This window comes from Euprymna scolopes, chromosome 34, assembly GCF_053919585.1.
Source record: "Euprymna scolopes isolate OS-2025 chromosome 34, ASM5391958v1, whole genome shotgun sequence".
NCBI lineage: Eukaryota > Metazoa > Mollusca > Cephalopoda > Sepiida > Sepiolidae > Euprymna > Euprymna scolopes.
In genome coordinates this window covers 19,008,560-19,033,559 of record NC_136515.1, presented here as the reverse complement: position 1 = coordinate 19,033,559, position 25,000 = coordinate 19,008,560, and the positions used below count along the sequence as shown (strand labels likewise).

General features: G+C 34.1%; 1 protein-coding gene across 11 annotated transcripts in view; it reads right to left on the bottom strand.

The window, feature by feature from the left end:
* The window catches only part of LOC145259106 (protocadherin beta-11-like), a 1,732,684-nt gene that overhangs the window by 132,328 nt on the left and 1,575,356 nt on the right, over window positions 1-25,000 (bottom strand). For 6 of the 11 annotated variants that reach the window (XR_013864121.1, XM_080116762.1, XM_080116763.1 and 3 more), the window contains one exon: window positions 22,700-23,089. The exons of the other annotated variants lie outside the window; for them this stretch is intronic. Coding sequence is in view for 5 of the 6 variants with exons in the window: in XM_080116762.1 (XP_079972888.1) it covers window positions 22,700-23,089 (390 nt within the window). In the remaining variant the exon portion in view is untranslated. The remainder of the gene's footprint in view (window positions 1-22,699; window positions 23,090-25,000) is intronic. 11 annotated transcript variants of the gene reach the window in all.

Below are 25,000 nucleotides of genomic sequence, written 5' to 3'. Positions count from 1 at the left end.
TAATTTAATTTGTCGTATATATTATTATAGAGTCGTGATTTCTAAAAGTAAAGTAAAAAAAAAAAAACGTATTTGGACGCCATCAGCTAGAATCGAAACCGTAGCATTCAAAGCTGATGACGTTATCAATGTACCAACGTGACACGCATATGAACTGATTAAAAATTAAAAATAAACTAAGATGAATTTAAAAATTTGACCCATTTTTGACCCGTTAAAAACAATTTTAATCGGCTAAAGGCCCAGAAAAGGACGGTCCGTAAAAAATGCGACTTTTAGTTTTGGGGGAGATAGAGTTTGAAAATATGGGGACAGACAGACAGACAGACAGACAGAAAGAGAGACATATAACCCTTTATATATTAGATTACTGGTGTAAATTTATTGTAAACCGATAGAGATTAGGTTAAAAATGTAAGGGAGATAATTGACAAGACTTGTTTACGATATCGCCATCTATTGAACACATTTTGTCAAGTATTTGTTTTTATTTTATTGTATTAACCATGTAAACTCATTGTAAATCGACCCAAAGTAGAAATTTAAGGGAGATATGTAACAGGCCTTGTATTGAATACATTGATTTTTCAAGTATTTGTTTTCTTTTAATTATAAATATTATAGAAAACTGCTACACCAGTTTTTACCCTCGCTATTCATCTAGCTTTAATACTAAAACATGCATATAAAAACATAGAATTACAATAGTAATTCAATTTTTCATATTATTATTATTATTATTATTATTATTATTATTATTATTATTATTATTATTATTATTATTATTATTATTATTATAATTCTTATTATTATTATTTCTGATGACCTATAGACAAAATAACCACCGTTGACGTTTCATTATAGAGTGGAGGATTTATATCTGAATGCATTTCACGTAGCGAGGGTTGTCTGACTTGCTATTAGCTTTCTTGCTTCCCCTTGCCACGTGAAATGTTTCTAGTAAAATGTTCATATTTTACTTTCTAAAATTTTGTGACGAGTCGGGAGCATATATATATATATATATATATATATATATATATATATATATATATATATATGGTATAAAGAGTTCCCCTTATCCTACTACTAAATGCATGTATACTCTTATCACATAAATGACTCATTCTATATTTTCCAATATATAGTCTTTGTGAATTTTCCTCTCCTATTTTCTCATATAAATATATATATATATATATATATATATATATATATATATATATATATATATATATGTGTGTGTGTGTGTGTGTGTGTGTGTGTGTGTGTGTGTATTATAAAATAGTGTGATGAGTTTTTGCCCGTTTTGTTTTCAACATTTGTCCGATGAACCTTTGTCCGGTGAGATTTTGTCCAATCCCGAAAAAAACAAAAAACAAAGAAGAAAAAAAAAACAAAAAAAACAAAAACAAAAAAAACCCCAAAGACATCTCAGCAACAATACAGTTCATAGTCAGTTAATATTTCGAAAGAAAAATATAATTACTGTTCAATATAAAAAACGCCTTCTTTTCTGGTATAAAGTCGTGTTCCCCTCCTATTTTTTTTTTGCTAAAAAGATTTCAGTATGAATACAAATTACATTAAATCATTGAAATTATAGTAACAAATATTAAAAAAAACAAGGCACTTTATATGCATAAAATTTTTTTACAGAAAATTCATATTTTTTTCTAAAATTATTTCAGCGCCAGTGCTAAGGAAGACATATTACCTAAGTCCAACTTATTATATGGGATCCCCGCTATGCATTTTGCCTGTCCAAATAGATTACTTTGTTTTAATTATCAAAAAGTACTCCATATCTCTCTATAAATAATTCTGATTAGAAAAATATCGGGGAAACCAATGCCAACAATAGAATCTTCGGGTTCATACGATGATAATGAAGATCATGATGAATTGTCAATAATCGATTATCCAATGTTAATCAAATTCATCCATGGAATCGTTAATAAAATTTTACAACAATATTTTGGAAATAAATACGATATAAATTAAACTTTTAAATCCTGGCTTTGTTCTTATAAAGAATAGGTTAATCCCACCACACCTGCAAAAATGCCAACCAGATATTCGTTAATCGGGTACCTGGGGCAATTTTGTTCTGAAGATGCTCTTGTGTTTCCAAAATTTCATGATTCACCGAAGGACTTAAAATAAACACTGCTCTGAAACAGCTGTAAACTACTCAGTAACTACGCAGGGGTTCCCGAACTTCAGGACACCATGGAGCCCATGAGCAGGGCAAAGATTTTTTACGGAGCATTAACAAGATAATTTCTAAAATAAATATGAAAAACTTTCTAATTTTAACACTAACTAATTATAATATTTTTTTACACTAACTAATTATAATATTTACAACCATTTTTTTTTGTTTTTGATTAATCAAAAATTGTTGCATTTTTTACTTGTTAATTTATTTTTTATTTTCATTCTCATGAACCATCCTGACACTCTTTACACCTGTAGTTATGTATCATATCTTTTTCCAGTAAAAAAAGATAAAAAATTAAGTGTCTGAAGCCATTTAATTTGTCCATATAAAACATTTGCCCCTCTTTTAAGAAAGGGCTTCCGGAGCTCCTCAGACCCACTCACGGAGCCCCAGGGCCCCGTGGAGCCCATTTTTGGCTAATAATGCCTTAACGTTTGCTCTTTATTTGATAATCTGAAATCTTGAATCTTTTATAAAATATAAAATAAGAAGGCGCGCCAATGCAATCATTAATACTATATGCTATAGTTTTAACTATGAATGCCCAACATTTTTTACAGTTCAGTGATCACTATAATTCAACCAGTTTTGAGACAAATAAACTTAATTCTATGTGTGACTTGCCCATCAAGTTATAATTATAAATGTTCAACATTCTTTAGTTTATCGGCATCCAATAATAGACATAATGACTACGACGATAACTCTGACATATTCCTAGCTTAAGATGGCCCCTTCTTTGATTGTGATGACCCTCTTCAGTTCAGGAATGGTCTGGTGATGGTTTTTTTTAAAACATTATTCGTGAAATAAAACCACGAATAAAATTCTGGAGGGTTAAGATTCAGTGAGTGTGAAAGCCATTCAGAATCATCCCTTATAGTTATGAGACGGTCACCAAAGTACCCCCCTCCCACGAATCAGTGAACGGCGATAAAACAAAGACTGTTGGAAATTTATGGCTGAGACTTGGTGGATTTGTCAGGCATAGCCTTTTTATTTGATCACTATTTAATTATATGGATCAAATGTGCAATTCTCTGCACATAGATGCAACTAATTTGTCTATGACGACCTCTCTTCAATTCAAGCCCTTCAGGATCAAATCTATTGATGATATGAGCACAAAGTTCTTCCCACGCTAAAAATCTATGGACTTAAGATTCGGTAGTGTGAAGCCCATTCAGGATTGCATTTTATATTGACGAGACGATCATCAAAGTGTATTGCATATCATTAAACGGCGATAAAACAAAAACTGTTGGAGATTTATGGCTGGAACTTGGTGGACAAGTCAGGCATAGACTAAAGTTTTATTCATACCGAATATGGCTGGAATGAATAACGCAGTGTGAATATTATTAACCGTTCCATGGTAGCATCCTTTATACACTATTCAGGGTTTCAGATTTTTAGATAAAGAGCATACATTAAGGTATTATTGGATTGGCAGGTGACCCCAGGAAGAAAAGCATTCGATGGGTTGCACACACGCAGATTGATTCCATGCGAGGAATGCATGACTTTCCACCATTGTCTATCTGAATGCATAATTTAACCTACATATATATGAGAGGATATCGGTCAAAACATTTGAGACAATAGACAATGAGAAATATTAAACATTTCAGGGGAGAAGAATGTTTGTAGAAATCGTCAGAATCAGAAAGTGGGACAGTCTGCCAGAGAGAGATATAGATAGATAGATAGATAGATAAAGAGAGAGAGAGAGAGAGAGAGAGAGAGAGAGAGAGAGAGGGGCAAGCTGACACATTTCTTCACCGTCAACATCCACACTAACTTACGTGTTTTCAGAGATGTCTAAACACCAGTAATAACTTTAAATCCAAAGCTGATTGTCGGTATGAAATGAAAACAATTTATATATTTTATAGATCAATTGTGTTGTGTTTTACTCGCTGTCAGAGTGTATATATCTTGGACCAGTTACAAAAGTAAAATCAACAATTATATAGAATTGAAAACGCATTTTGGAACAATCGGCTACAGAGAATGCATAATAGTATTATAGTCACTTTACAGCTGTTTCCATGTAGTGTTTATTTCAAATCTTTCATTGAATGATATATATATATATATATATATATATATATTTATTTTTTTTTAAATACAAGAGCACCTGCCCAACAAAATTTCCGCAGGTACCCTATTAACATGGCATTGTTTTACAGGAGTGGAGACACCAATATATATGTTATAAAAATGCCAAGATATCGACTTTAATTTTATATCAGAATATTTATTTTCAAAATAGTGGGGACTTAAAAGTTTTGATAAAAATTAACACACGTGATTTGTAATGAAACCTGCATAGCTTTTCCCAACACTAATTTAGAATAAGAGCGTGCGTGAGATGATAAAACTAAATCGGGAGTGGGTTGGGGGAGGGAGGCCTCTGTAGCACTGATGAAAGTATCCACATGCCCGCAGGGTTCTCGTTACCTTCGTTCGACCCTGCGTATTTTTTGTTTCGTTTATTATTATGAAAAGAATTGATGCATTTTTTTTTCTTCGGTTGAAGAGAACACGTCTTTGTACCTTCGAGTCCGGCAACATTAAAAAAAAAAAAAAAGGCAGACGACAAAGCAGAAAATGGCATTAGTTAAAACAACATGCACGCATTTTTCAACACTTTTTAAGAAAAGCATAACAAAAACATATTTCATCAAATACATTCAATTAGATTCTATGGTCCAGATCAATCAGAGAATTATCAAAATTCATACAAATGTTTTAAAAATTTATAGGCAATAAACATTTGCAAAAGTAACCTCGTGGCGATTATCAAAATAATTAAACAGAACTTCTCGTATCTATACTCATAGAGTGATTAACTAAAACCACGGTGAGTGTAGATACGAGAGGGTAATTTAAAAAAAGGAGATAATTCACTGTGACTGGATATTAACTTTGTAACTTCCGTTTTCGGAATAACTGGAATAATTTATTGTGAGAATATTTAAAAATTTTCAAGGGGAGTGAATGAGAAGTGGAATCAAATGCGGAAAAGACTTTGGCATTGTTAATTTTATTTTGATTACAAGATTAATTCTAGAGATTATCATACATTTGTGAATTAAGTTTAGGTAATTGTCTTTCTTTTTTCGGCTAGTCTGTTCCTCTCTTTGGACACACATACATAACTAGAGTCGGCGTAAGGGGGAATAACTCTAAAAACAGAGTTGCTTCCCCTTTACATTTTTACATTAAAAATCATGTTTACGTCTTGATAATATTTAACGATAAAAATGATTGTTCGTCCCCTAAGTGTGAATATTTTTTCTAAATTTGTAATTTTTCCGAGTTTACGCAGATTTAAGAAATTTATAAGGATTTGTTCAGTATTTTTAAGTTTTAGTGAGACATTAAAAGAAAAAAAGGCTCCTTCAGTCTTGACAGACTATGAATATCCACTCTTGTGGCAAGAATTGCGCAATCTCCAACCACACCTCTCCTGATTCGACATTGTTGAATACCAGTGGCAAGTGGAGGTTCAGGACGACTGGAAACAATGCCGAGATAAGCGGAAAGTTTAGTCAAATGGTTAGAGCTGCCGACTGCCAACGCGATATTTGTAGGTTCGACCTACGGCTGGTGAGTTGTGATACAACGAAACAGTACCTTTTACCATTTATTTTATCGTTGAATTACGCCATTTAAGATAAAATAAAAGCGACTTCTAAAAGAATGAAAAACATTGAAATATCGTAAGGTGGAATGATGTCATCCATTTCCGACTTAGATATTTCAATGTTTTTCCTTTTTAGGGACATTCTTTGGTTTTATTTTGAAAAAGAGATGTTATCTCGAAATATTAAGACCCCTACCATCCAGGTTAAATCAAAGTTCATATTTATTGTATTGTGATTATCTTGAAAAATAAATGGATATACAAAGTTTAATAAAGTAACAAAACAAATAAGAACTTTCGTTTGTCGATTTTTATTCATACGTCACGCTAATACAACAACCGTTTCACTGCGTAGTAATAGCCTTCTTATACATCCATATCTATCTATCTATCTATCTATCTATTTTCCTCATTCTCTCTCAGTCTTTCTCTCTCTCTCACTCACTCTCTCTCTCACGCCCTCTCCCCCTCTCTGTGTGTATATATATATATATATATATATATATATATATATATATATATATATAATTATGATGAAAATAATGGAAATAGTATTACGACAAAGTAGAGATAGATTTACGGATAGATATATATGTATTCTTAGTCAAATTGTTAGAGCTGCCGACTGTCAACGCGATATTTGCGTGTTCATCAACGTTTCGTCTTTATTTCATCCAGAGGAAGTCTCGAAATAAAGACGAAACGTTGATGAACACATAACTCGGTTTGTTTTCTCTCTCTCTCTCTCTCTCTCTCTCTCTATATATATATATATATATATATATATATATATATATATGCCATAAATTAGTTGAAAAAGCTGCTTGAGCAGAGTTTTAAACTGTTGAACAGTGTTAAAGAGTCGATCTGTATCTACCAGTCGGTTTCTGCTCCAAATCCGGCATAGATGAAACACGGGTACATTACATATCCACTGTAATGCACAGTTTAAAAACTCTATACATATATATAAGACAAAAGTCTAATTGTTTTCGGTAATATAAATATAATAAATGCTTAATTTTCAAATATTTGAAGTTCAGTTTTTTTCAAAACCTATGTGAGGAGAGTGCAATACTCAACTAGACGAAAATCACAAACTGTTCCAAACGATGGTTGCTTTATCTTCCCCGATTAGCAAACGTTGGAAATATCCCATCTCTAATTGGCCTATTTTCATGCAATAATTGTGAAATTGATCTACTTGTATACTTGTCATAATATCGGTCGGGTTTCATTTTCCAAATGCTGAATTAGTGAGACTCCGGTTGAGCAATTAATTCCAGAACAGTTCAAAGAGTATAGCAATTATTGAATATATATATATATATATATATATATATATATATATATATATATATATTATTTCTCTCTCTCTAAATATACTTATATATATATATATATATATATGGATATATATGCACATATATGTATATATCAATTATGAAATATATATATATATATGTGTATGTACGTATGTACATTTGTGCATATATATATATATTTACACATGCGTATATATACAAATATGCATGCATAATATATACGTGTATACACACACAGACACACATATATATATATATGTAAATGGTAAACAACTGATGATCCCTTGAAAAATAAAAAAAATTGGTATTATAGTAAATTCGAGAGAGTTGATGCAGTGATTGCAGGTGATTAAATGACTTACTGACTAGATGTTTTTTTTTTTAACGAATGATAAAAAGTAATTTTTTGTATAGTTTTAAAGGTTAAAAACTTCAAAGACTATATATATATATATATATATATATATATATATATATATATATATATATATATATATATATAGTAAGTAATATAAATTTATTATTTTATAAATATTTTGAAAAAAATTGACCAACGAATGTTTCACACTTTTATTGTTATTGAAATCAGTGAAATCGACCTTGTTCAAATCGATTTATTTCTATAGTTCGGGGACCCGAGTGGGTGCACCGGGAGGAAGCTTCACATGCCTCATCGCAGTGACTTCGTCCACCATCGCACGTTGCAGTCTAAACTGCAAAGAACCTTCTATTTATTTTATAAAATTATTTTTTACACAATGGCTTGTATAAAGGTTTAAACTGCAGTCCCGTTTAAAATTTAGCATAGTTTCCCCGAATAATTCGAACATACAACGACACAGAGACACATACGCAACCACATATGTGTGTATTTAGTAAGTAACCTTAGCATTTAATCATTTTTCATTTCATTCCTTGTTTATAAATAACTAAAATTTTTCATTGAATATATATATATATATATATATATATATATATATATATATATATTATTTTTACAAAATCAAGACAACAAAGGTTATATTGATAGCCAAAACTAGTGTATTTTCATAGTTTGTTACCATTGTTTCGCGACCATTCGGACAATTTCAAAATTTATATCGTTTGAAAATATTCACAAGAACGGCCTGTCTTCAGACGTTCAGAAAGAACACTTTTTAAAAGAACACAATATGAAATCCATTTCCCCTTTAAGGAAAATATGCGTTTAAAGATTTACCGAATTCTCAATTATATAAACATAATAAAATTCGGAATATTATAAATAATATATATATATATATGTCTGTGTGTGTGTGTGTGTGTGTGTGTGTAATGGTTGTATAGACTGTTTCCTAGATGTAAATCCATTGAAAGCCGCGTGATTATTAAAGAATGCTCAATGCAGGACAGAGCTGGTATATAGTCTGTTTTTGTCTGGTGAGGTGGTCTATCCAATTGAGATTACACTGAAACGTGTGAGTGTATATATATATATATATATATATATATATATATATATATATATATATATATATATATATATATATATATTCAATGCAGAGGATTCTACCACATTGGATAAGAAAATATATATGACTTGGGTTTTATTTTTTAGCCTGGAATATGCTATAAAAACGCAGTTCATTCTTGAATATACTAGTATTCATTGGATTTACAACAGTTCCTGTATATTCATTATTGCAACTTTGAGTGTCGTATTTATGCTATTATTTCAATTTTAATGTTCAGTATATGTGCAGATAAGCAAAATTTATAACTACCCGCATCTATTTAACAACATTTGCCCTGATGAGATGAACCATCCATTGAAAATACATAGGTTAAGGAAAAGACTTTAATAATTATTTGTACTCCTTTGTCAAACAATAAATTTGATTGTAATTCTACATAATTTAACTCAGAATTTCCATGTGGATGACTACAAATATATTTTAAGCCCTCCTAATCTCACCCGCTAATCAAATGGCTGAAAAAATGCGAGGCTCGCTGTTTCTTTGCAAACCAGTGGTTTGAGCACTGTAAAAGTGGTGGACGAATTTTTGTTGAGGTAATTTACGGGCGCCACTCTCATGGGTCGATGGATAGAATTGCCGGTTTTCAACGCGATGTTTCTAGGTTCAATTCGCGGCTTGGGAGAGGTGCTAATCTAACCGCACTGATGAGTTGTAGTACAACGAAACAGTACTGTATGTACACACACACACACACACACACACACACACACACACACACACACACACACACACACACACACACACATACATACATATATATATATATATATATATATATATGTATGTGTGTGCGTGTATGTGTGTGTGTGTGTATTTGTGTATGTATGTAAGTAGGTATGTGTATAATTTAATGTGATACTTGTTTAATTAAAAGAAAACATCAATTAAAAACGTCTACTGCTAAATATAATTTTGAAAGCCAAATTGATAAAATGCAGAATTTTGTGAACGTCAGGGGAGCAAATTTTGCGGTAAATTTGAATGTAAATTTTCATGGAACATTTTTACTTTGCATTTTCCACCATTTTATTAGAATTTAGCTTAAGAAACAAAAACGAACAAACGAAAAAGATAAAAATTCAAAATCATAAATTTAAAGATAAACTGAATAAAAAAAATAATTTAAAAAAACGCCCAAAATTTAAGGAAAAATAAAAAGAAAAAAAACAGAAACAAAACCTATATTTGACCAAAGATAAACATTTATTTTTGAAGTGGAAGACATTGAAAAAATAATGAACAAGGAGTTAGAAAGAAAGGATCAAATAGGTTTGAGGTACTCCCGAATTAGTAACGTTAAGAAGGAAACATTCTGCTTATTGTTTTGTTTAAATCAACGATGTCAAGGCACAATGTATTTTATTGGTCATTGCTCATTTGAGGGTGCCTCAAGTCGATTTGATTATAAAAACAAAAATTAAGAAATAATTTTAGCAACAAATAAAACTATAACTTTGAACTGGCAAAATGAAACAAAAAACAAAACTAACAACGAAAGCCAAAACATCGCGAAGAAAAAAATGTCTATATTTTAATTCAATCTAACAAACAATGCAAAGCCGTAAAAGATCAAACATAAAAAGATTTCAGCAATTGAAACAGACTGCAAATTTTGTCGGTGGCATTTTTTTTTGTGTCGCTTGTTAAAATAGAATTGACAGTTCGATCTTTTTTTTTTTTAAATATGTAGTTTTATGCAAAAACAACAGTACTTATTTGTCAGGTTGAAAATAGTAATATATCCAAAAATTACGAAAATTCATCAAGTAGAACAGCTGCTATTGTGTTTTCGTAAAAAACAGCATATCGCTATGGTTTAAAACAATACGTAAGCCATTAAAGTGTCGAAAAGGGAGATAAGTCAGTTTAGCCCAAGATATTCAAATAGCAAAGAACAGAAAGTTATTTGAATTAAATAAAAATTATTTTCATAAATATTACATTTTCTAAACAAAAGACAACAGAAGCAGTAATTTCAGTTCAATTTTCGTAATTTTATATAAAAAATATTTATGTCCCTTGTATTTTCACTCTTCAAGGAGTTCACATCTAGGGAAAATGCAATTTTCTCCAATTTTCCGTAAACGTTACTTTTAAATATAAATAATTTTCTACTCGATTGAATTTTCATAATTTTTGAACATAACATGACAATTAAATAAGTACTATTGAAATTAAATAAGTACTATTAAAACTACATGTTTAAAATAATCGATCTGTTGACTCTACCTTAAGGACCGTTCTTTATTGTTAAAACACGTAAAAATCGAATTCGTAAACCCATTTGCACCCAGGGTCCAGAAGATGGCTAAATAATCATTACATTAACCCCTTGTCCCTTTTGTAGGACCCGGATGATACTTAAACCTAATGCAGTAACATCTGTGTGTTTTTAAATGTAGATGTTGTTTTACAATATTTTTTAATGAATTCAATTATATATACGAAAGTGCATTTTTACCTAAATGCGAGCTCGCGATGATTTTCCCTTTAACCAATTTTGGTACCCCCAAATGGGGAGCGTCATATGTATTATTATTTTTTTTTTAATGTTTTTAAAGATATCGATAGTTAATTTTAAAAATTTCGGTGTTTTTTCCTGGCTCAATTGTTTGTTGTTGTATCTAGTCATGTACCTTCAAGTGTTGCCAACGGATCATCAAAACCCGCTAGATCGAAACAAACAAATACTCCCCTAAAAAAAAAAAAAAAAAAAAAAAAAACGCTGCTAGGTTTCGTATTTTTCGTACGCTATATAAAAATATATATGGAAATCATAATGTTCGGTACGTTTCCTACCCTACACATTTTTATTTTATTGTTATTTTAATAAAGTTTTCGGGTATGCTGAAAACGAATATCGCATTTAAAACAGGGGCCAGCAACTAGTTTCCACGATACTGAAAACATACTTTTTCCGCATGTTTCATATAGTAATGTTACGCAGTGGCCATATTTGTTCATATTTGTAAAATTTTTACTTAGTTTCCACCTTAACTTTTTCTTCTTAAAATAACGATTTTTAAAGGGTTTTCGGGTATGCTGAAAACGAATATCGCATTTAAATTTCCGCAAATAAATAGTTTTTAGGATATTAAACAATGAAATTATGTTATAAGTGGTGGACAGTTTTGTACGGCAAAAATATGTGCGCGTTTGCGGAAAATTTAAATGTGATATTTAAATGCGATATTTAATGTTACAAGTGCGCGCATATATATATATATATATATATATATATATATATATATATATATATATATATATATATATATATATATTGTATAAAAAAGATTAACTCTTCATTATCTTGAACATGTATTATACCGTTTCTGTTTTGAACAAATATGGCCGCCGCGTAACATTACTGTATGAAGCATGCGGAAAAGTAAGTTTTCAATATCGTGAAAACTAGTTTCCGGCCCTAATTTTAAATGCGATATTCGTTTTCAACACACCCGAAAACTTCGAGTAAACAAGTTTGTAAAGGTAGGTTTAGTGTTGTTCTACCAAGCCACAACTACCCGTCACTATAAAAGTATTTGTTTTTAATTTAAATGTTAAAATTAAAACAAGGGAGGTAATCCATGAACGAGTTGTGTGCCCGAGTAAAAAAAAAAAAAAGAAAAAAAAAAAAGAAAGAAAAGATTTTGAAAGTTATGTTGGATTAGAATTTATAGTCTCAGTGCATTCCGGCGGTATTTTAAAACATCGAAATTTTCTGTAAATTTTTACCTGGTTTCCAAATTAAAAATTTTCCTTTTAAAAAAGACGACTTTTACATGTTATCGGGTATGCTTGCAATTGAAAATTTCCGGAAAGAAGTAGTTTTCTGGATATCAAGCAATATCATTTCTTATATTATTCCTGGTGGCCATCTTGATACGCGCGGGCGCGTCAACGTACTCTCCCCGAGAAAACCACGCACGCGCTCGCGCGTACCAAGATGGCTACCAGCAATAAGAAATGACATTGATTAATATCCAGAAAACTACTTATTTGCGGAAAATTTAAACGCGATATTCCTTTTCAGCATACCTGAAAACCCCAGGAGTCGTCTTTTTAAAAGGGAGATGTTAAAGTTTAAAACCAGGTAAAAATTTACCAATTTTTTAAAAATTTAAATATACAACTACTCTTCTGGATATATATATATATATGTTTTACATGGAGTTCACCACTTATCAAGGCCCAATGGCCACTCAGGGATAAGGGTTATTGTGTGTACAGTAATCAAAGGGATAGTGTAGCAATAGTATTGGAGAATTGGTAAGGTGTTATTACTTAGGGGGGCGGTTCATCAGGAATTTGTTTGTGTTGGACTTGAAGACATCCAGGTTGAAGTCGGGAGGGAAACAGGCAAGCGGAACAGAGTCCCACAGGCGTATATGGAAGATATTTTAATAGTCTTATGTGATGACTAGAGAGGAAATCAATCATGAAATCGATTTGTGTTGGACATAATTTCTGTTCAGATGAAGAATGAAATGTATGACTCCAAATATCTGAGTTAGTATAAAGCCACAGTGGAAACTGGAAAGAAAGGCATTTTCTTCCGAAATTAATTAGACGTAAAGATGTGTTAGGGTCATCTCTGAATTTCTTAATAGCAAAAGCACGAAAAGAATCACCCAAACGTACGATCCAAACATTTAACTCACAATAATCAATCGTTATTATAAATAAATAAATAAATAAATAAATAAAATGGCTAACTTTTTTTTTTTTTTTGGCTAAGCAAATGTTTCCAAATTCTTTGCCCTGATCATGTTAGTATGTTCACAAATATCTTTATTCAGGATTGTTCAATGCTGATTGGTGCAATAAATATGAATAAATCCGAGTTCTTCCACACAAGAATATGATTGGCTGGTGTTGGCCAATCATATCGTACGAACGGGTATAGCAAACTGGAAGAGACTCTGAAAGATATGCCTAAAGCCTAAATTTTAAGCATAATTACCAACTATGACTACAAAAAACCTTTCATTTAAAGCGACTTAATCGATTAAAGTAGCGACAACCACCCAACTATTTCAAAGGAATATATCCCTCTCCGGGACATATCAATAATGAGTCATTTATCAAGGCCAAAAACCACTCGAGGATAAAAGAAGGTTCATGAGATTCTCAGTTAGATTATGAAACGGTATCATGAAAAGACGAAATAGACAAAATTTGATTATTTAAGAGATAGTTTTAGAAGGTTTAGCAAAGAAAAGCAAGTATTTGTTGACATTAGACTTGAAGTCTTAGATAGAAGCAGTTCTGTGGTAACGTGTTCCAGATAAAGGAAGTTCTATGAAGTTCTGCTTGGTTTTAGGTACACATGGTGTTAAACTGACGAGTTTTTTTCCCCACTAGATGACAAAGTCGGTTTTGTACTCTGTCAAGACAATAAATCGTGCAAGTGCGAGAACGATTTCCATCCACGTATTGGTGATAGCGACTTAGAAGCACATGCCAGCGCCAGATAGATTTTCCACCACGTGGCGGCATGACATGAATTTTAAGCACGTGTTAGTACGACAAGAACTTTTAAAACAAGACGCAAATTTTAACAAAATTGTCGGACAGTCGTGTGCCGTGGGACAAGCTACAAATATATCAGCTAGTTGTAGATGCGGTCTGCAAAACTGTTAATAGACACCGAAATGCTATCATACCTTGGTAAATACGTGTCAGTAGTTTGATAGTGAAACAGCCGTTAATAAATGCCTTATTTTATTTCAGACGATGAGATTCCACCGCCCCTAGCTTATCTTATTAACTGAAACGAGATTCCCACTGTCCGTACCTCATTTTATCAACTGAAAACAAATTCGAGTTGAAGTTTTCCCTCCCTTTTCTTTTTGCGAGACTTTCGTACACAACGTCGGGTCCGCGTTCTAGAAACATTAGAAAGGCTGTACAACGTTACAGATATACAACCATCTCAGTTAAGGTTTAGCAAAGAAAAGGACCTGATGGTATTCCAATTATAGTACTCAAAAAACTTCTACCTGAATTAGCGCCCATACTTACTAAACTGTTTAAACGTTGTCTTAAGGAGAATAGTTTCCCATCTCCCTGGAAAATCTCATCAGTATGCCCTGTATTTAAGAATTCAGGTGATCGCTCATCCCCCTCTCAGTACAGGCCAATAAGTCTCCTGTGCGTCATGAGTAAGTTGCTAGAATCTGTGTTAAATACAGAAGTAATCAAACATCTCAACAAAAATAACCTTCTTAGTGACACTCAATATGGTTTCCGTTCTGCTAGATCTACAGCAGATGTCCTTACAGTTATATCGCATAGGATTAGCAAATCTCTCGACGGTGGCAATCTTTCTAGGGCAATTGCTCTTGACATATCTAAAGCCTTTGATAGGGTATGGCATAAAGGTTTACTTCATAAGATCGCTAGCTATGGTATAGCTGGAAAAGTCTTCTCAATTATTAAATCATTTCTTTCTGATAGGTTCATAAGAGTAGTAGTTGAGGGGCAAAAATCAGAAGCTCACAGTATTAATGCCGGTGTCCCTCAGGGATCCATCCTGGGCCCAACTCTTTTCCTGATCTACATTAATGATCTTCCAAATCATATCCTTACATCATTTGTAGACATTTATGCTGACGACACTACCATTTATGGTACCACATCTAAGACAGTAAACGACCAAGTTCTCTCCAATTCTCTCTCCTCTGATCTTGAGCACGTAGTACAATGGGGAAAGAAGTGGCTGGTTACTTTTAATGCATCTAAAACCAAGCTTCTCTCTTTACATCATCAACATTCTAATTCACATTTGTCATCAATTGAAATGAATGGCTCTCGTTTTCAGGAGGCCTCAAGTTTTGACAAGCTTCTGGGCTTGACCATTACTCCTGATCTTAAATGGAACACGTATATCAAATCTGTTGCCAAGGCCACTGGAAAAATGGTGGGATCTTTCTATCGATCCAGTAGATATCTCACTGCTGATGCTATTCTCTACCTATATAAGAGCCAGGTACGTCCAAGGATGGAATACTGTTGCCACATCTGGGCAGGAGCTGCTAGAAAGGACTTGTCCTGCCTCGATAGAGTTCAAAATAGACTTCGTAGCCTCGTAGGAGATGTCCTTTTCTCCTCCTTGCAATCTCTATCTCACAGAAGAGATGTTGCGAGTTTGTCTCTGATGTATCGTTATTTTCATGGAAAGTGTTCAACTGAGCTTCAATCTATGGTCCCCCCTCGCCAAACTTTCACAAGAAACACTCGTCTAGCTGTAAACACTATCAATAATTTCCCCCACTCTTTATCTGTGCCTAAACCTAAACGTAGATTCCATGAACAAAGCTTCTTTCTTAGAACTGCACGCCTGTGGAATTGTCTTCCGTTTTCCTGCTTTCCGGCTGACTACAATATGGTTGTGTTCAAGTCTAAAGTAAATAAGTTCTTGATGAGCCGTTCCATATAAGTTATTAAACTTACCAAATTTTCATTACTAATGATTACTATATTGACCAATTTCTACTGTACACTCTTTAACCCTTATCCTTGAGTGGCCTCTGGGCCTTGATAATGTGGTGATGCCTTTGTAAAAAAAAAAAAAAGACCCCCCCCAAAAAAAAACTTGACATAACTCAGTCAAAAATGATCGCAAGCAATGGTGCATTGAAATCAACGAAAATAAAATTTCATCGATGAAATAACTATTGCTATGACCGACGTACAATCCACAAATATGTAGAAAATGGAATAAAGTGTAATATCTGTTCAATAAATGTTATATGGATAGATTCCAACCTAGAAAACAGCAATGTTCCCCCTTTGTCAGATACATCGCCAACCGTACGAGACAAAATAGACAAGAGTATTTGTTGACATTAGACTTGAAGTCTTAGATAGAAGCAGTTCCGTGGTAACGTGTTCCAAATAAGGGAAGTTCTATAAAGTTCTGCTTGGTTTTAGGTACACATGGTGTTAGACTGACGAATTTTTTTTTTCAATAAGATTCCAGATTTAAAAAAAATAATTTTCCAGATTTTTTTTTGTACAGGCATTTAAAATTGTCATTACCTCTTGAAATTCCAGTATGTTATTGCTATATGAAATGAATGACTAATTTTTATGATTTCAGATTCAAATAATCAGCTATAGCATGAATTGGAATACACCTTACTAAAGCCTGATTATCACAGCTAGTAAATTTCAAACATGCAATCTGGACGAGAAAACTTTAGAGGCTGTCGTTATGAGATCAAAGAGGCTGTAACGAGGGTCATCGACACGCTCACATAATAGGAATCCGTGGGGTTTTCCAGAAGTTGTTGGAATGGTACAACAAGTGCATTGCAGCCAGAGGAGATTACTTTGAAGGGGGACTAGAGTTTCATGTGTGTACTATCAATAAAAGTATCCATACGAAAAATGTGTGGAAACTTATTGAAGGCACGTTGTATGTGAGGACTAAGGATAAAAAATAAATGAAATGAGAATTACATGGCTGCCGAAACCCAAGGTCTACTTTCTATTCTTTATATCAGACATTCGAAACCTTTCCCCCATCATTGCCCATCCGTTCGATTAGATGTTCAGGATTTTAGTTTTTTTTTTTTTACATGGGGGTCACCACTTATCAAGTCCCGAAGGCCACTCAGGGATAAGGGTTATTGCATGTACAGAAATCAATGAGATAGTATTGTAGTAATCATTAGTATTGGGTGTTTTGATGGAGTGTATTACTTAGGAGGGCGGTTTGTCAGGAGTTTGTTTATGTTGGACTTGAAGACGTCCAAGCTGTAGTCAGGTGGGAAACAGGCAAGCGGCAGAGAGTTCCACTGGCGTGCAGTTTTAAGAAAGAAGCTTTGCTCATGGAATCTACGTTTGGATTTAGGCACAGATAAAGAGTGGGGAAAATTATTGACAGTAATTTCAGCCTGACGGGTGTTTCTCGTGAAAGATTGGCGAGGGGGGGGGAACGAGGGATTACAGCTCAGACGAGCACCTGCCATGGAAATAACGAAGACAGGATCGCAACGTCTCTTCTGTGGGAGAGAGGTTGCAGGAAGAGAAAAGGGCATCCCTCACTAAACCACGAAGTCTATTTTGTACTTTGTCAAGGCAGGATAGGCTGTTTTTAGCAGCTCCTGCCCAGATGTGGCAGCAGTACTCCATCCTTGGACGTACTTGGCTTTTATACAGATAGAGAATTGCATCAGTAGTGAGATATCTTCTGGAGCGGTACAGGGATCCCACCATTTTCCCAGCGTCCCTGGCAACAGATTTGATGTACGTGTTCCATTTCAGATCAGGAGTAAAGGTCAAACTCAGAAGCTTGTCAAAACATGGGGCCTCTCCAAGACGAGAGCCATCTATTTCAATTGATGCCAGATGGGGATCAGAGCGTTGATGATGTAAAGATAGAAGCTTGGTTTTGGATGCATTAAAAGTGACCAGCCAGGTTTTGTATAAATAGTTTTATACATTCGTATCAGAAAAATAAAGGAAATTAAATTTTTTTTCCTAAATAGGAAATAATAAAGTTAATTTGTATTACAAAGAATGATGAAGAGTGACACCAGAAACATTATCGATGGGAACATTGCTGGTTCATTGAGTCAATTAGTTTGCTTATATGAGGAGCTGTTTCAAACAATGCTACTCATATTGTCATCGGCTTTCGGGCGGTTTCTGGCTTTTTGTTTTTATTGCTAATAAACTTGAGAATTAATTACGTTGACACACCGGTTCCCGCTGGATCACCGAAGTTAAGCAACGTTGAACTTGGTCAGTACTAAATGGGTGACCATTTGGGACTTTCAGGTGCTGTATGTGCTCTCCGCCGATCTCGGCATTGTTTCCAGTCGTCCTGGTCTTCTCCTTGCCACTGAACTCAAACAGTGCCGATTCAGGGGAGGTGCGATTGCGCAACCCTTGCCTCACAATTACACGCGCAGCTGCCCCTACAAGGGGTATCCTTTGTCTTTCAAGACTGAACGGAAGCACGGGAGGGAGGGAAACTTGAGAATCCTGATTCACATAAGTACGTAAAGACAAAAGGAACACGCTCTTAGAAGACACGCCGAGTAAGGAGCGGGATGGATCTGTTACCTTTATCCAAAAATGAACACTAATTTTTTCAAATTCTTCTCTAAGAGTAGCAGAAGATTGAATTAGTTCATCTTTTACTCGGCCACCATCTTTTATTTGTGACATTTCAGTGGCAAAAGTTCTTATCAATCTCTCTGTTGGAATCATGTTTTTTTTTAAAAGACATGGCGCAATCTAAAAAGAAACAATTATTTTGAAATTATCAAGTCCTTCAATTATTTACCACCGACTATATAACTTTTTACCCCCAGGAGTAAATTTACCCCGTGTTGAGAACCTCTGGAATAAATAGACGTACACCCGTCTCAACTGAAGACAAACGAGAAAAAAAGCAGGTAGAGAAAGGTATAGTTATTTTTTTTAAATTATCAGGTACTTCAATTATTTACATCCTAGTGGTAAATTGACCCCTGGTTGAGAACCTCTGGGCTAGATTTATAGGGCTTTTAACTGAGAAGTTCTACAGCAAGATGTTTGTTCATATTCGACTGTATAACTTTATACCCCCAGGAGTAAATTTACCCCGGGTTGAGAACCTCTGGGATAAATAGACGTGCACCCGTCTCAATTGAGCACATACAAGATAAAAGCAGGCCGAGAAATTGACCGGTGTCAGCTCTGCGTTACAACTGCTTATGATGTAATAGACGTTTTAGACGAAGGGTGCTTGTTAAAATAGACTCGACAGATCGATTTGAAAAAAACCCAAACTATTTCGTTTTAAGTAAAAAGCAATATTACGTACTAAACTGTTATGTAGAAAATATTAATATATCACAGAATTACGAAAATGCATGGAGTAAAACAACTGCTATTGTGTTTTAGTAAAAAAAAAAAAAGCAGTCTATCGCTATCAGCTATGTCGATAGCCATTACGGTGCAATCTAAAATTTGCGTTCCGAGTTATGTCCGCTGTGTGTAAACTCTTCATTATCTACTTTATAACATCTAAGAAAACTGCAATTTTACCCAATTTCCCGTGAAAGTTACTGGTACTAGTGCACTTATTGATCCGTGCTGAAATAATAACGCTATTATCTACAAAGCACATGGGGAGGGGAAGGTGTTTTGTACCTATTCTATAATTTACCCTTACAATTTAATAAAAACAGATACCATAAATCTTTAATTAAATTTGAACATATAATTTACGAAACAGCGCGGATCAATAAGTGCACTAGCACCAAATTACTTTTAACTATACAAAACATTTTACTCGATAATTTCTCGTGATTTTTTTTGTATATTACTATTTCCGGCATGGCAATTAAATACGTAATATTGTTTTTGCTTAAAACGACATTTTTTTTTTTATTAAAAATCGATCTGTCGACTCTATCTATATATATAGCACCGAACGAAGCTTTAGTTTAGTTGATTAAATATATTCCAATTAAAGGTAAGCGAGAAAAAAGGCCAAGAAAGACTCTGTTGACATCGAACAATGGCTGATTGAACACCAACATAAATCATAGAATTTCATACTACTATAGTCAACGCACAATCCATATCTGATGTAGAGAAAGACCTTGGAGCGAAGTGAAGTATCTGTTCTGATACTTCTAGTTTGAAAGTTTGTTTCGATGAAGTTGTGTGATCTTTTTACGCCCACTGTTTTTCTGATTAACTTAAGCAATCTGTTGCACGTGTCCGTCTCCGTAACACGCCTTCTTCCAACTCAAGCCCTTCCCCCCCCCCCCCGTTCTGTCCATGGTTCTTTTTATGCACCTGGTATTGTCTCATTTGCATAGACACGACGAGAGTCTGCGTTACTCACGCGTGATCGTCGAGTACAAAATCAACTGTGAGTCGCCATTTTTTTCTCGTTAAGCGACCGAACCGTACAAGGCACACACACACACACACACACACACACACACACACACACACACACACACACACACTACGCACCAGACACACTACACACACACTGCACATACGCACACATACACACACACTACACACACACTGCACATACGCACACATGCACACACACTACATACATACATACACACACACTACACACACTACACATACGCACACACTACACACACTACACACACGCATACACACACTACACACTACACACACACATACATAAACACGCACTACACACATACACACACACTACACACATACATACACACACTACACATACACTACACATACGCACACACTATACACACTACACACACTACACATACTACACAGACGCATACACACGCTACACACTACACACATACACACATACATACACACTACACACCACACACACACACTACACACATACACACATACATACACACTACACACTACACACACACACTACACACACACACTACACACATACACACATACATACACACACACACTACACACACGCTACACATAAGCACCCACTACACACACACTACACACAAGCACACACACACTACACACTACACACATACACACACATACATACACATACATACATACGCACACACATGCACACACACACTACACACACACTACACACTACACACAAACACACACACTACACACAAACACACACACTACACACACAAACACACACACTACACACACAAACACACACATACATACACATACATACATACGCACACACATGCACACACACACTACACACACACACTACACACTACACACAAACACACACACTACACACACACTACACACTACACACAAACACACACACTACACACACACTACACACACACTACACACAAACACACACGCTACACACACAAACACACACACTACACACACACACACACACACACACACACACACACACACACACACACTACACACACTTTAGTCAGATAAGTAACAATTTTCCCCTACAATACTATAATTTAACTGTTCAGTTCTCGGCCAGCCAAGGAAGAATGCAGTATGTGCATGGATTCTGGATTCCGACTAATTCTATTTTTTCTGACGATACAGAGCTATTATTGGTCTATGATAAGATGGATTTGTGGTGTACATCTTGATAACGATGTTAATTTTGATTTCGTGCTATAGAGGCTGAAGTTATAAAGACTGGAGTCAACTTTGCGTTACAATTGCTCATGGTGGTATTGGCATGTTGAACAAAGGTTTGGTTTGATACACACACGTCCCAATTGAGGGTAAGTGAGGAAAAAGCAGGTCGAAAAACTGATTGGTATTACTTCTGCGTTGCAACTTCTCACGTTGCTATAGGTATGTTGGACAAAGCTTTAATTCGATAGATAGATGTATGCTCAATTTAACTGAGGGTAAGCTAGGGAAAAGCATCCCGTTAAAGACCTGGAAGGCCTTAGTCAAATATAAACTGAAGCATCTGATATATACTAATTAAAGAACAGGTGTTTTTATTTTCTTCTTGTAAAATTTGCAAAGAAATTGAACCGATTCAGGGCAAAGAATTGCAGAACAAAGAAGCAGGGCAAGCAAGAATTTGGATCACATTAAAATTAAAATTAAAATTAAAACAATGCACACATTCAAGTTTAGAAACAACACCCAAAAAAAAGTTTGACCATAAAAAAAATGAAAATGACCATAGCATCGAAAATCCATCCAAAGAATTTTTTTTTGCATAGATTTGTTTTCCAAAGAAGGCAAAGAATTCTTTGAAAAAGAAAACAAAGAAAAGAAAAGAAAAACAAACAAAAAAGCATCTAAAGAAAGCAGTTATGAATGAAATATTATTATTAACATTATTAATATTATTGATATTATTAACATTATTAATATTATTAACATTATTGATATTATTAATATTATTATTGTTATTTTCTCGCGATCGGAACTGCCGATTTGGTTATTAAAAGAAACACAACAACCACCAACCAACCAAGCATCGTGCGTACAACAGCTTCATGACAACAGTGCATACTTTTCCGTCTTTGGTGCCATTTGTGGAGCCAGCACAGGTGCCATACGTGTCTGTGACTGCAGTAGGAGGAATGGAGCTAGGAGTATGATTGGTTGTAGTGGCGGTGGTGATGGCGGTGGAGGAGGAAGAAGTGGTGGTGGTGGTGGTGTTGTTGGCGGCGGCGGCGGCAGCGGTGGCGGCGGCGGCGGCGTTGGGGAGGATAGCGGCTAGCTCATTGCTGGCGGTGTCCGATGTCGAGTAGTGCGTCAGAGATGTCGCCGGAGAGGGCAAGTTGAAGCTACTCTTTCCGCCCATGAACGTTTCCAATCGTCTACTGTTGCTGATTATGGAGTCCGCGCCGGGACTGTGCAACACGCAGCCGCCACCTGCAATTTGATTCTGCTGGCAGAGCTATAATGGAAAACGGTTCAAATCTTTTGGTAGACATGATTAAAAAAAAACTGGCAATGATGGAACAGAATTTGAAATAGTTTCTAAATAAAATTAGGTCAATATTTACATATATGAGGGCATGGTAGTTTGCTTCAAGCATTGTTGGCAAATGAGTATACAGGTATTTTATATATAAGGCTGTTTGCAATACGGTAGGAATGGGACAGTGAAAGAGGAGATGACCGAAAAGTAAAAGTAAGGGGTTACCTAATATGAAGGCCCGGAGGCCACTCGAGGACAAGGGTGAATATGTGTAGGTAGTTATTAGGACAATAGTGTAGTAATCGTCAGTAGTTAAAATTTGGTATAATTAGATTATTTAAGAGAGCGATTCAACGAGAACTTGTTTACGTTGGACTTGAAGACGACAATATTGTAGTTAGCGGGAAAGCAGACAAGCGGAACAGAGTTCCACAGACGGGCAGTTCTAGGAAAGAAGCTTTGCTAATGGACTCCACGTTTAGATTTAGGCACTTATAGAGAGTGAGGGAAATTTTGATAGTGGTTTATGCTAGACGAGTGTCGTGTGAATATTGGTGAGTGAGGGAGTATAGATTGGAGCCCAGTCGAGCACTTGCCATGTAAATAATGATAGAGCAGTTTAAAAATATTTCCATGAACTTTTAAATGTAAATTATATTTGATCAATTAGTTGAATTCTGTATTCATTGAATTATTATCAGTAAATAGTGTATAAGCAATAAAACTGTCATGAATAAATATATAAATAAAATTAATTTGTTTCAATAAAGTCGTCATTTATTGTTACATAGAATCTGGAATGATGGAAATTATATATTTGATATTTCGGGATAACAGCTTCATTTCAAAAAACAAAAAACAAAACAAAAACGAAACAAAGTTTCTTTTCGTTTATGAAACAATTAAAAAAAATGCTTTCGATCTGCTGATTTATTTTTGTCTATCTATTTTTACACTATTCTGGCACTTTAACGCATTGCAAACAGCCTAATAAATACAATACATATACATATATATATATATATTATATATATATATATATTATATATGTGTGTGTGTGATTGAATATAAATATAAAATTCGTCAAAATGTAAAGAAACTATAAAATAGAAACTTGAAACAAACCACAAAATATAAAAGATAAAAGTAGTATCAAATATAAAGCTGTTTCATCCCGATGACGCTTCTAGTTAATACAAAGGCGAAGTATTAGTATACAAGATGTTTTTCATGTGATATTTTCTTTCATATTCTATGGTTTGCTCCACTTTTATATATATATATATATATATATATATATATATATATATATATATAGATAGATAGATAGATAGATAGGTATGCGTGTGCTTGTATGTCCGCGCACACACACGTATGTAATAAAATGAATGGACATTCAAGCAATATGAAAAGACGTAGCAAGTTTAAAAGCAAAATTATAATTTCATCAGAAGCAATTTGAAATAATATTTAAGTTAATTAGAAACAAAATCATTAGCCAATTTTTATAAAATAATAAATGGAACCAAATTACTCAGTAAATAATGATGATGATGATGATGATGATGATGATGATGATGATGTAATTGTCTTGATGGTTTGAAAGAGGAGGCTAGCGTCGAAATTGATTTCAACAGAAGCATTTATATGCAATCTGGATTAATTTGCGTCCGCTGAATCTGTTTTTTTTTATTTTAATCAAGGCACATAAGTTTAAATAAATGGATTTATTATTATTATTATTATTATTATTATTATTATTATTATTATTATTATTATTATTATTATTACAAGCAAGGGGGAACGTTAGTATTTTTAGAATAGAAGAACGGAAGGTAAATGCTATATAAAATAGTGAATAGATTGGTTACGTAGAAAGGGGTCTAA